We start from the raw sequence: 13424 nt of genomic DNA on the forward strand, positions 1-13424 counted from the left end.
CAAATTAGTTATCAGATGGGAAAGAAAACATTTATAAATAAGAAATTTTGTTTTAGGGACATACTATAGATGAGTATGACATACTGGATTGGGAAGTAGGTGGTAGGGGACTAAAAATTTTTTGTAGTCTGCCTGCCAAGGAGGATCACAGCAAACTAAGAGGTAAAGATAACTGCTTTGTCAGCATTAACAAACTTTATCAGGAAGAGGAAGACAGAAAACATAGGTAAAACACAGATTTATAGCATGGCTCCTACTCTCCATCTCTTGAGTTTGAATTTAAACACTTAAGCATTTAAATATTTTATTTTTAACTTAATGAAATGTTAAAACCAAGAATATCATGAGCTTTATTTACTATTTATTTATTATTATTTTTAAAGATTTTATTTATTTATTTGACAGAGAGAGGGAGAGCACAAGCAGGGGGAGTGGCAGAGGGAGAGGGAAAGCAGGCTCCCCACTGAGCAGGGAGCCTATTGGGCGCTGGATTCCAAGACCCTGAGTTCATGACCTAAGTTGAGGGAGACTCTTTTTTTTTTTGAAAGCTTTATTGCTTTAGGTCTTTTTTTTTTTTTTAAGATTTTATTTATTTGACAGACAGAGATCACAAGTAGGCAGAGAGGCAGGCAGAGAGAAAGGGGGAAGCAGGTTCCCTGCTGAGCAGAGAGCCCGATGTGGGACTCCATCCCAGGACCCTGGGATCATGACCTGAGCTGAAGGCAGAGGCTTAACCCACTGAGCCCCCCAGGCACTCCTGAGGGAGACACTTAACTGACTAAGACTCCTAGGTGTTCCTGATCATGAACTTTAAAAGAAGGTCAAAACATCCACAATTTTAGCCTTTATAAATTCAACAGTACATTATCAAGTATATACCAATGTATCAACAGTATAGATATTTGATTATATAGGTTATATGAATAGTCCCTAGCAGTGTTTGGAAAGTAATGTGCCTCTTCTCAGAGTACCACAAGTTTATGCCAATGGGAGTCTGAGTTTTAGGGTCAGTTCTGTCTCTAAACAACCACCTGAGCCACAAAGGCAATCACTTCTCTGGGCTCCAGTTTCTTCATTAAATAAAATAATTTACGGTTAGGATATCTACAACCCAGCAACCATTTTTCTGGATCTCCATACAGTTTAATAAACTAAGTTTAAAATATTTTCTATAATTTTTAGGAGTTTTCTTCCATACATCACTTCTCATTGGTTCTATTTAATTTAAGTTAACAGAGAGGGGAAAAAAAAAACACCTCATCACCAGTTCATAGAGATTTTATCCACATAAACCTGGAGCAGTTTCATTTATTAAAATATAGGTTTAAAAACAATTTCTCATTTAGGTTAAAATAATAAAGAATCAAAATCAAAATACATTTTAGGCATTTTCTTTGCTCTATCTTGCTTTCCTATGGATATATGCATATTGGAAAACATTAAGTAGCAATTCACAAGCAATCACATTTAGATTTATAGACATTTTCAGCTTACCGATAAAAAGATCATTACCTGTGATGGATCATTTGCGGTCAAGTTTCTCCCCAGTACATTTCGTTTCAGTGCAAACCCACTGTTTCTCATCTCCGCTATTAGCTCCGAGGGGTGCATCGATGGCCCTGTTCACAAAAATCGCAGTTTGAATGTATCATTTATATCTCTCTACCTTTTTTGGACTCCACAGTAGGAATGCAGTTGAAGCTTTGTTAAGTAAAATCACAGCTAAATCAACTCAATAATCTTCTGCTGAGCAAATAATCAGATATGATTTTCTAAAACAGCAGTCTGGAGATTCAGAATAGAAAATAATTGCATTTTTCTTTACATGCTAGGGGATTCTCTTCTTATGTAACTTTGTCACATTGAAAAAGCTACATTTAGATGTTATCTGCTTGGCGGTTTTTAGTATAAAATCAAAGAAAAATGATAAAAAAACTGCAATTAAACTTTAATAGTTATTCTCGCAGCAAGAATTCAATTTTAAAAAGATACTTTTAAAGGTACCTGAGCAATTTATTATTATAGTTTCCAATTCAGAATTCCTCCTTATTTATCAAACACCAACACTGAATACACTGCCATGTGGTTGCTAATTATCAACAGAACACACACACAACCAAACATGTATGCATGCATGCACACAACACACACACTATAGGTCACTATAAAGCATTTCTGTTAATCTCCCATATATACACTCAGAGTCTGAAATGTCCAGTTATCAGTTTGGGATTGGTGACAAACAATTTTAGGCTGGCTACAGGTATGTGTCTGTGTGTGTTATATTTTTCACAAACTGCTGTTTCCATTTTCACAAAATCCCAAATTGAAAAGCAAGCTCACGTAATTTTTTATGTGGTCACATAATATATTCTAAAGATAAATAATATGGACCAATGATAGATACAATTTAAAAATGATTTTAAAAATGTCTGTGATCTTCCCGCAAACATTATGTTTACCATATGAAAGGAGAGATCCTCTCCTCTTTCTTTCATATTATTTCAATTTCATTTTGTTTTCCCTGCTGGTAGCACATTAAGGACAACATTTCAAGAAGCCATGTAAAGCTTCTAGCCTAAATTATTTATACTGTCTTAAATGAGCTACCCTGGGTAATCTATCCGGAATATAAGGAAGAATAAGGCAGTTCCTGCCAACAAGGAATTCATAAAGGGGGGTAGGGAATAGAAAAATCTGTTCAAAAAACAGATTCTCTGGTTTTTGTTTTTTTAAAATTTATTTATCCATCTGACAGAGAAAGAGATCACAAGTTAGCAGAGAGGTAGGCAGAGAGAGAGGGGGAAGCAGGCTCCCTGACGAGTAGAGAGCCTGATGCCTGGCTTGATCCCAGGACCCTGGGTCATAGTCTCAGGGTCCTGAGCCGAAGGCAGAAGCTCAACCCACTGAGCCACCCAGGCGCCCCACAGATTCTCTAGTTGTTTTGTTTGTTTGTTTGTTTTTAAGATTTTATTTATTTATTTTATTTTATTTATTTATTTGACAGACACAGATCACAAGTAGGCAGAGAAGCAGGCTCCCTGCTAAGGACCCTGGGATCAAGACCTAAGCTGAAGGCAGACACTTAAATGACAGAGCCACCCAGGCACCCTGATTCTCTAGTTTTTGATTAAATACTTCATTTGTCTTTCTTTTCACTGCTTTATTGGTCTTTTACTAGTTATTTGCATGTTCGCCAACATGTTCCCATGGGAAAAAAAGACAATAAAATTCAAATCTGTTCACTTGTCAGTAGCATCTTTGGCTAAAAAAATTGGCTGGAAAAGATCAGGTGTATGTTAGTATCTTTTATTAGGATCATTGGCTTTACCATTTATTCTATTCATATTATCAACAACAACTAAAAGTCGGAACATAATTTTATAAAGTAGAAAATGTGCTTTCTGAACTGTCAAAGCTACATTTCCTGGTTAACAACTTTTTTTTTTTTTTAAAGATTTTATTTATTTATTTGACACAGAGAGAGAGATCACAAGTAGGCAGAGGCAGGCAGAGAGAGAGGGGGAAGCAGGCTCCCTGCTGAGCAGAGAGCATGATGTGGGGCTCAATCCCAGGACCCTGAGATCATGACCCAAGTTGAAGGCAGAGGTTTTAACCCACCGAGCCACCCAGGCGCCCCAGTTAACAACTTTTTTTGATGTCAAATGAATTCAGCAAGCAATCATGCTAAAACGTAGGTTAAAAACAACTCCAGTAAAGGGCTGTAAGAGTAAAGAGCCAAAGAGCCTGGCCATTATGATGAGAGGTTACTAACTTACCAAAAGATGTGTAATTTTAACAAGAAGTTTTGTTTTGTGTTTTTTTTTTAAAGATTTTATTTATTTATTTGACAGATAGAGATCACAAGTAGGCAGAGAGGCAGGCAGAGAGGGGAGGGGAAGCAGGCTCCCCGCTGAGCAGGGAGCCCGACTTGGGACTCAATCCCAGGACCCTGGGATCATGACCTGAGCCAAAGGCAGAGGCTTTAACCCACTGAGCCAGCCACCCAGGTGTCCCTTAAAAGAGTGTTTTTAAAGAACACGCTTTTTACATTTCCATTATGGTTACAATTATTTTAAGAAAATGATCTCCCTTTAGCCAGTCTGACATTATATAGAAAGAGAACCAAACAGGACTCTTGCAGCATTTATATTGCTCTAAAATGTCAAATGAACTCTGTGTAGTACATATGTTTGGCATACACTCCCACACTGTAAGACTAAAAACTCAGGGAACCACCTGACAAACAGTATTCAATACACCATAACAACTCTTACTTTTGCCAGTAGCTATAAAAATGTTTGATTATTTTGACATATTCTTTATAATTAAAAATGCTTTTAATAATATTTCTCAAAGTCCAGTCTTATTCATAAATATATTTAAGATTTTATTTATTTGACACAGAGAGAGAGAGAGAGATCACAAGCAGGCAGAGAGGGGGAAGCAGGTTCCCTGCTGAGCAGAGAGCCTGATGCAAGACCCTGAGATCATGACCTGAGCCGAAGACAGAGGCTTAACTGACCCACCCAGGCGCCCCAAGATTTAATTTATTTATTTGACAGAGAGAGACACAGCAAGAGAGGGAATACAAGCAGGGGAAGTGGAAGACAGAGAAACACGCTTCCTGCTGAGCAGGGAGTCCGATGTGGGCTTGATCCCATGACCTGGGTCATGACCTGAGCCGAAGGCAATTGCTTGATGACTGAGCCACCCAGGCGCCCCTCATATATATTTTTTAATAATACAATATGATTTTATTTTTTTGTCTAACTATGTTCAATGGAGCAAACTAGAAGGAGAAATCACTGTGGGAAACATTAATCTAGAGGAGCTTAATCTAATAGCTTAAACTATTTTCCAATACAGCCTTTTCCTTAATGTTGGCAACACATTTTGTTTTTTCTTTAGCTGGCATATTTTATTTTATTTATTTTTGAATATTTTTATTTAAATTCAATTAATTAACATATAATATTAGTTTCAGAGGTAGAGGTCAGTAATTCATCAGTTTTATATAATACCCAGTACTCATTACATCAAGTGCCCTCCTTAATGTCCCTCACCCAGTTACCCATACCCTCACCCCCCCTTTCATATATTCTTATATTTAAACCTTCTACCATCAAAAGTTCCAGGTTTAGAAGATGTGACAAGTCAGGTTTAATTAAGATATATTTAGCAAGATACCTTTATACTTTCCTGTTGTGATAGGGGCTATGAAGATTTAAACTGACAGAAATGACTCCAGCTCTCTGAGAACTCAAAATTTAGTTGATATAACAGATTATATAGATATGATGAAAAAATAGATTTTACAAATATACTCAAAATGCAAAATGACTACTTTCATGTATAGTGCCTTAATAATTTAAATTACAACTGGATTTGGGACTCAGGAATGTTTGGTTTGCTCTTAGATTTGCTATGGTTGAAGAATTCTAGAGAATTCAGGAAAAGGGCTTTTGTTTTAAAATGTCGATTTGTGAAGGCTCTTTTCTAGAGTACTTCAGTCAGGCTGGATTAAACCTCTAGAGCACAAAAACCAATGTTAGAACTTAGAAAAGCAGATCCACTGAAGAAACCGTTTTCAACATTCACTGATTGTGCAATTAGACCTAGACTATTTTCTACTAGAAAAATACCTTGAAGTCAGAATCTCAGGTAAAAAAAATCCCAGAAGGTGAATTAGGTTATAGAAAATCATGTTTGTAAAAGGCCTAATCTATTCATTTAGAGCATTCCTTTTTATAGAACTAAGCAAAAGTTATGGAAGGTAAAAAATATTCCATAGTAAAACAGATGTTTTATCAGAGAATTATATAGGAAGTCAAAAGTTCTGGCATGAGAAAGGCCACATCACTGACTTCACAATTAGACAGCAGTCCCAAGTGACTCCCATAAATGGCACAGGAGAGAGCTAAATGCTTTGGGTTTCACTGCTAGCACTAGGTCCGTCTGCTCTTCCCAAGGACAGATGTATCTTCCTTTCAAAGTTCATTATTCCTTTCAAATGAAACATTCTACAGTTTCATGGTATTCAGCGGGAGTAGGAAGGGCCCTGAACTGTGCGTTAGGTAAGGTTGTATTACAAATGCCTTTTACTCCTTCCCCTAAATTTAACACATTAATTTATGGGATATTACTGTTTGCTGAAACTATGTGCTATTCCTAAAGTGAATATAGTTTTGTTTGCTATTAGTGTGGTGATGGGGCGCCTGGGTGGCACAGTCAGAGCTCCTGACTCTTGGCTTCCGCCTGGGTGGTGATCTCAGTGCGGCTGACTTCCTGTGTTGGACTCGGGCTCAGCGCAGAATCAGCTTGGGATTTCCTCTCCCTCTGTGCCTCCTGCTGGTGCTCTCTCTCTACAGTAAATATTAAATAAATAAATAAATGAAATGGTGGGGCACCAAAGTGCCTCAGTCAGGAATAGTGTCTGTTGATTTCAGCTCAGGACATGATCTTGGGGTTGTGAGATAGAGCCCTCTGTGCAGAGCATGGAATCTGCTCCAGGTTCTCTCCCTCTCCCTCCCCCTCTACGCTCCCCCCTGCTCACTTCATTCTCTAAAATTTATAAATAAAATCTTAAAAAAATAAAGTGGTGATTTTTTCCTTCTCATTGTGTATTTTAACTTTGTCATACAGTGAAAATCTTCAAACCTAGCGAGAATAATGTAGTTAAGTCCTATGTACTCCTTACAGAGCTTCAACAATTAACAGTGTTTTGTCATTCTTATCACTTCCAACATCCTTTTTTTTTTTTTTAAAAGATTTTACTTATTTATTTGAGAGAGAGAAGCAAGCACAGCAGGGGGAGAGGTGAGGGAGAGAGAAAGGGAAAAGCAGACTCTTTGGTGAGCAGGGAGCCCAAGGCGGGACTTGATCCCAGGACTCCAGAATCATGACCTGAGCTGAAGGTTGACAGCTGAAGGCAGATGCTTAACTGAGTCACCCAGCCGCCCATCCTTTCTTTCTTTTTTGACAGTTATTGACAGAGATTTGATAAACCTAGATTTTATTTGACAGAGATAAAATCTCAAGTATCACTTTGGTATTTAATCACTAATAAACAGGGAGAATTTCTTAAAAACAAAACCCTAACAACACCTTTACTACACCTGTCCATACTGACATTTTGAAAAAAATCATCTGATACCCAGTTAACATTCAGGTTGTCTCAAAAGTATTTTCACAGTTGGGTCTGTCCAGATTAGGATCCAAACAAGTTCCACACACAGCATTCTAGTTCATGTATCTCTTAAATCTCTCTCTTTTTAAACTGAAGAGTAAGTGATACAGTGCTTGCTTCGGCAGCCCATATACTAAAAATGAGGTGTGAAGTGACACAAACCGTAAGTCTGTTTTAATCTAATAGAAATTTAATATAATAGAAAGCTACCCCCACTCCCTACCTGCTTTCATTTGCTGAGAGAATGGGGTCATTTGTCCTATAAATTTCCCATATTCTGGACAGTGATGTCATTTAATGTTCTTCTAGTCACTGTATTTCCATAAGCTGGTAGTAAGATCTAGATGCTTATTAAATTATTCTGGCATTTTATACCATATACTTTGGAGGAATACACAGAAAATCTTCTTAAATTTAGATTTAGAAAAATGACACTTGAAACAAACATATTTCTGGCTAATGAACTAGACTAAGGAAAAAAGGCTGTGACTTCAACCCAGTATGTTTGCTGTTATCACGTAGTCCTAGTGACAATGGCAAACCTTAAAAATATGTGTTTGTTTGTTTGTTTGTTTTTTTAATATGTGTTTTAAAATAAACCCCAAACATTATCACAAATAAAATATATTATGATTCTTATTTCCATGAAAGTACAACCTTCTTTCTTTCCTAAAATTAAACTGTGTCTAGTAAAAAAGCCACTCCCTGTTACTAAATGTACAAAGGACAAACAGAGACACTAGTTATAGTACACGACTGAGAGGGAGATCTGGGCTAGTGGGAATTATCAAGAATTTTATATATGATTTCTAGTATTACCTAACCTTTAGCTTTTAAGAAAGCTTATAGAAAGTTATCTTAAAAAAAGGCTGAAAAAGGGGGCACAGTAGGAACATGCAGCACAAGTCCCAGGGAAAAAGTGAACAAAGCTATTAATAAAGTGTGTGGGTGATTTTTATTTATATAGATGAGAATGTTTTATGTATGATTTTCTAAAGGTTATGCAAGAACCAATTGTACTGAATTGCAATAAAACTGCTCCATACTGGGAATTTTCCTGACACACTGCCAGTTCAGCTTAGTGGAGGCTGGAAACAATAGGGTTTCTTATTGCCCTTATCCCAAGTTCATACTGAAGACAGCTAATTTGATCTATATTAAAACATACAATGTAAAAGAAAAATTAAACATTTCATTTTAGTCTGCGTGTCTAGAAAATACACAAAAACAAGGAAAAATAAAACCTCTATTATTGTATGCCAGTAAAGAACACTATTTATTTAAAAAAAAACTTTCCTTAACAGAATAGTTAAAAATATGACTTACATTTGATTATATCTTCAACTTAAGTTATACGCAAATATTTTAGTGATGATACATCCAGTGATAATAAAGTGAATTCACAGTCCATAGAAGACTAAGAAAAATAATTTGTTCTGTGATGAACATGAAGTATTAGAAGTTAGCACCATGTTTTAATTAAATTTTAAGACTATGAATGCTCCTGAGAGAGAATGAGAGCTCTTGAGAATTATTCATCCATGAACCTCAAAAACATTATGTTGAGTCAAAGAAATCAGACACAAAAAATACATATGATTCCATTTATATGAAGTTAATGAACAGGTAAAAGTAACATATGAGATTAAAAATTAGAAGAGCAGTTGTGGGTGGAGGAGGCTGACTAGGCAAGGGACAGAAGCGTATTTTCTAGGTTATGGCAATACTGTGCTCTATATCTTATCAGAGACATTGGTTGCATACAACTGTCAGACTCAAACTCTACACTTAAGGGGCACCTGGGTGGCTCAGTGGGTTAAAGCCTCTGCCTTTGGCTCAGGTCATGATCCCAGCGTCCTGGGATCGAGCCCCACATCGGGCTCTCTGCTCAGCGGGGAGCCTGCTTCCTCCTCTTTCTCTCTGCCTGCCCTCTGCCTACTTGTGATCTCTGTCAAATAAATAAATAAAATCTTTAAAAAAAAAAAAAGACTCCACACTTAAGAAGCAACACATTTTATTTTTATTTCTTTATATAAGATTTTATTTATTTATTTGATAGAGAGAAACACAGCGAGAGAGGGACCACAAGCACAGGGAGGGGGAGAGGAAGAAGCATGCTCCCCGCTGAACAGGGAGCCCGAAGCAGGGCTTGATCCCAGGACCTTGGGATCATGACCTGAGCTGAAGACAGATGCTTAATGACTGAGCCACCCTGGCACCCCAAGAAGCAGTGCATTTTAAAGAAATTTATACATAATATTTTAAACCAGTCAACAGCAAATACTCAATGACCATGTTATTATAGACTTTCACTACATTTCTATATTACATCTCTAACTATGGAGAGAGCCCGGCACAGGAAATTTCAACTAATGCATCCCTACTATATAACACATTAAGTGATTTATTTTTTATTTTTTGTAAAGATTTTGTTTATTTGACATAGAGACAGCGAGAACAGGAACACAAGCAGGGGGAGTGGGAGAGGGAAAGCAGGCTTCCCGCCGAGCAGGGAGCCCAGCGTGGGGCTTGATCCCAGAACCCTGGGATCATGACCTGAGCAGAAGGCAGATGCTTAATGATTAAGCCACCCAGGTGCTCCAGAAAGTGGTTTTAAAAATCAGTATGTATTAATGAGAGATTATTTTATTTCATTAGGCCTCTTAGCGATAGAGAATGGAGAACTCAGTTTTTGCCTTCAAGCTTATAATCTTTTGGGGAACACCAGTTCATAGCAAATAACAGGTAAAATAAAAATTGTAAATTTGTGTTATGAGTTATATTCAGAAAAGATATAAACTGTACAAGGCACTGGGATACAAAGGTAAGTAAGATACAGTCCCTAATTCAGAAAAACCTGGACTTTTTCAGGAAAGAACAAGAAACTGAGTTTGGTTTTCAAACTCTCATATGAATTAGGAAAAGGTAAAAAGTAGGACTTTGTAAATGAGTGGAACATGATGAAGGTTGTTAACTTCATTAAGTTTGGTTTGCATAGCAGAATTAACATTTACTAAGTGGACTACATTTCACTCATTTTCCTTTTCCAGGTAATCACTAGCTAACTTCCTTTACTTGAAGATGGTAGACCTTGAGTAGATAGAATGATGTTAGTAGGAACAATCATGTAAAAGAGAGTTATGACTGTGATCGGAGAATCTTTTTTTTTTTTTTAAAGACTTTATTTATGTATTTGACAGACAAAGATCACAAGTAGGCAGAGAGGCAGGCAGAGAGAGGGTGGAAGCAGGCTCCCCGCTGAGCAGAGAGCCTGATTCGGGGTTCGATCCCAGGACCCTGAGATCATGACCTGAGCCAAAGGCAGAGGCTTAACCCACTGAGCCACCCAGGTGCCCCTGTGATCTGAGAATCTTAATACACCTTGGAGATTACGGAAAGCATAGCCTCCACTGCCCCCACACATCCCTTTATAGAGCAGAGTCATTTACTGATAGAACAGGATTACAATTAATTTGTTAATGTCAATGGACTTTCAATACCTAGTCACAGTAACAACAAATTTAAGGACTGAATTACAATTAGTGCTTATAAGTAGTTAGAAATGCTTAACCATTGGTAATCACTTAAAATAAAATAGTCAAAATTTAAAGTATTAGTCAAGAGCACTGGGCACCTGCGTGGCTCAGATGGTTAAGCATCTGCCTTTGGCTCAGGTCATGATGTCAGGGTCCTGGGATAGAGTCCCACATTTGGCTCAGCTTTTCTCTCTCCCTCTACTACTCTCTCTTGCTCTGTCAAATAAATAAATAAAATCTTTAAAAAAAAAAAAAAAGAGCACCCTTTTGACTTTTGAAGCACTGTGACTTACAAGTTTTACTGAATTATCTCTTCAATAAGTCAATATTTCTTTTCAGCTAATTAGCTTCCACCTGCATTTAAAAAAAAAATAAATTGGTTCCCAACTGATCAACTACATAAAGGAGAGAAATGGTGCCTAACTTCACTTCTTTATTTTGATGTCAATCCTTTATTTATTAGTTTTTAATATCTGCCTACTTTAGGAGTTTAGTTTTTTTTTTTTTTTTTAAAGAAGGCTCCATACCCAATGTGGGCTTGAACTTATGACCCTGAAAATTGCATGCTCTACTGACTGAGCCAGCCAGGTATTCCCAGGAGCTTGGCTTTAATAAGATTCTGGTAACACAAACACTTATTCTGCAGTAGAATTATGTTGGAGAATTAAACAAGCAGAAGGCAGAAGATGTAGGTCTATCTTAGTAGCTATGCTGGTAGGATTCAACTTCTTCAAGGAGTTGCATAAGGTAACTCCGTAATAGATTCAGGGAGATTTGCCAGATGGGCAACTGAGCTTATCATCTTTCTTTCTACAGAAAGTCCCTCTAGCATGCCTCCTATGTATCTTTCTGGCAAAGATTATGATTAATTATTTTGTGAAATTTCCCAAACATATTCTCAAGTGGAAAAATGTTTTCAACATAAAAAGTTGATGAAGGGGCACCTGGGTGGTGCAGTCAGTTGGATGTCTAACTCTTGGTTTTGGCTCAGGTGGTGATCTCAGGGTCATTGGATTGAGCCCCACATTGGGCTCAACGTGGAGTCAACCTGGGTTACTCTCTAACCTCTGCCCCTCCTATCTGCTCTCTCCCGTGTGCATGCTCATGCTCTCTCTCTCTCTCTTGCTCTCTCTAAAATAAATGAATAAGGGGCACCTGGGTGGCTCAGTCATTAAGCGGCTGTCTTCTGCTCATGTCATGATCCCAGGGTCCTGGGATCAAGCCCTGCAATGGGCTCACTGCTCAGCGGGAAGCCTGTTCTCCCTCTTCCACTCCCCCTGCTTGAATTCTCTCTCTTGCTGTCTCTCTCCCTCTCTGTCAAACAAATAAATAAAATCTTTAAAAAATCAATCAACCAATCTTTTTTAAAAAAGGCTGATGAAAACACGAAGAGCAGCATATGGAAGCTCTGTTGTGGAAAACTTCTATTAGTGCTGTGGTTTAGTGTAACATTCTTCATGGAAATTAAATCAAGAGTTAGGGAAAATTAGGTAAGGAACAGAGCATTCGTACACAAACAAATTTTTGTAGTAAGTGTAGTATGTTACATATAATAGTATGTTCCTCAATTTAAGCTATTTATTCATTTTCATACTAAATGAAACACACTAAAAACCATGGAGTAGACAGAACTCATAGAGACATGTGAAACATACCTAACATCATTTTAGCCATTTGTGGTATGACTGGTTCTGAGACTTAGACATTATATAGAAAAAGAAATTCTGTATTTGTCAAACCATCCAGTGGCACGCTTTTGAATTTGAAATTTACTTTCATTAAAAATGTGAAATTTGCCATATTATATGCAGTTCTAAATATTTTTAAAATTATAGCTAAGTTTAAAAAAATGGCAGGACTTTAAATATATAGCAACTTAAGCCTAAAAAACCAAAAGTCAAATAATTAGTACAATATGAAACTAATGTTAGCAAATCTGGGCTCAATGTTTATTCACTACTATGCTGCTTTAACAACTTTTAGATTTTGGTACAATATATGAAGAGCTTGAAAGTCCTCCCATCCTTACAACAACAAAGAGCTGAAAAAACTGAAAATCAACAAATCTTCTTAGAGGTATTAGAGAATTGAGGCCACAAGGTAAAACACTGCTTCCAAAACAGGAGAGACAGGCAATACAGAGAATCACAGTTTAACAGGATCAGAAACCATAAAAGAATAATATACTATTGTTGGACTGAGCATGGACTAGCCTGAGAACTAAAAACACTAGAGTTTTACTTCCAGGAGCCTCACCAGGTTCGCACTGTGAATATGGTCTCCTTGTGCTTACCTTCCAACAACATGCAGGGAAAAGTAACCATTTTGAAATACGCCCAGAGTATTTTGTTATCCTGAACATATGCTTATTCTCAAGGGAGACTATTTTACCAGAGCCTAACCTACGTGGAGAAAAAAGAAGCTGTGAAGTAGGGAAAAAAGCCTGAGAAGCACCTGTTAAGGTTATAGCCCAGAAGCATAGGCTCACTAAAAGAGTGAGACTCAGGAGTACGTGACTGCCTCAGTTGAAGGAGACCTTGATCTTGGGTCATGAGTTTGAGCCCCATGGTGGGTGTAACAATTACTTAAATAAATAAATAAAAATAAACCTTAAAAAGGCAAGGAATGAGGCTTAGTCATAGGGTTACAGAATGATTCCCGCCCCCCGCCCCCTCCATACATTATCACCATATCAACAG

General features: G+C 37.4%; 1 protein-coding gene across 1 annotated transcript in view; it reads right to left on the reverse strand.

Moving 5' to 3' along the window:
- Positions 1 to 13424, reverse strand: part of CIR1 (corepressor interacting with RBPJ, CIR1) — a 42104-nt gene that overhangs the window by 2978 nt on the left and 25702 nt on the right. Inside the window, exon 8 of the mRNA XM_044242359.1 lies at positions 1513 to 1619. Within this exon, the coding sequence (XP_044098294.1) occupies positions 1513 to 1619 (107 nt within the window). The remainder of the gene's footprint in view (positions 1 to 1512; positions 1620 to 13424) is intronic.

The sequence above is a fragment of the Neovison vison genome, chromosome 3 (genome assembly GCF_020171115.1).
Source record: "Neovison vison isolate M4711 chromosome 3, ASM_NN_V1, whole genome shotgun sequence".
Taxonomy (NCBI): Eukaryota; Metazoa; Chordata; class Mammalia; order Carnivora; family Mustelidae; genus Neogale; species Neogale vison.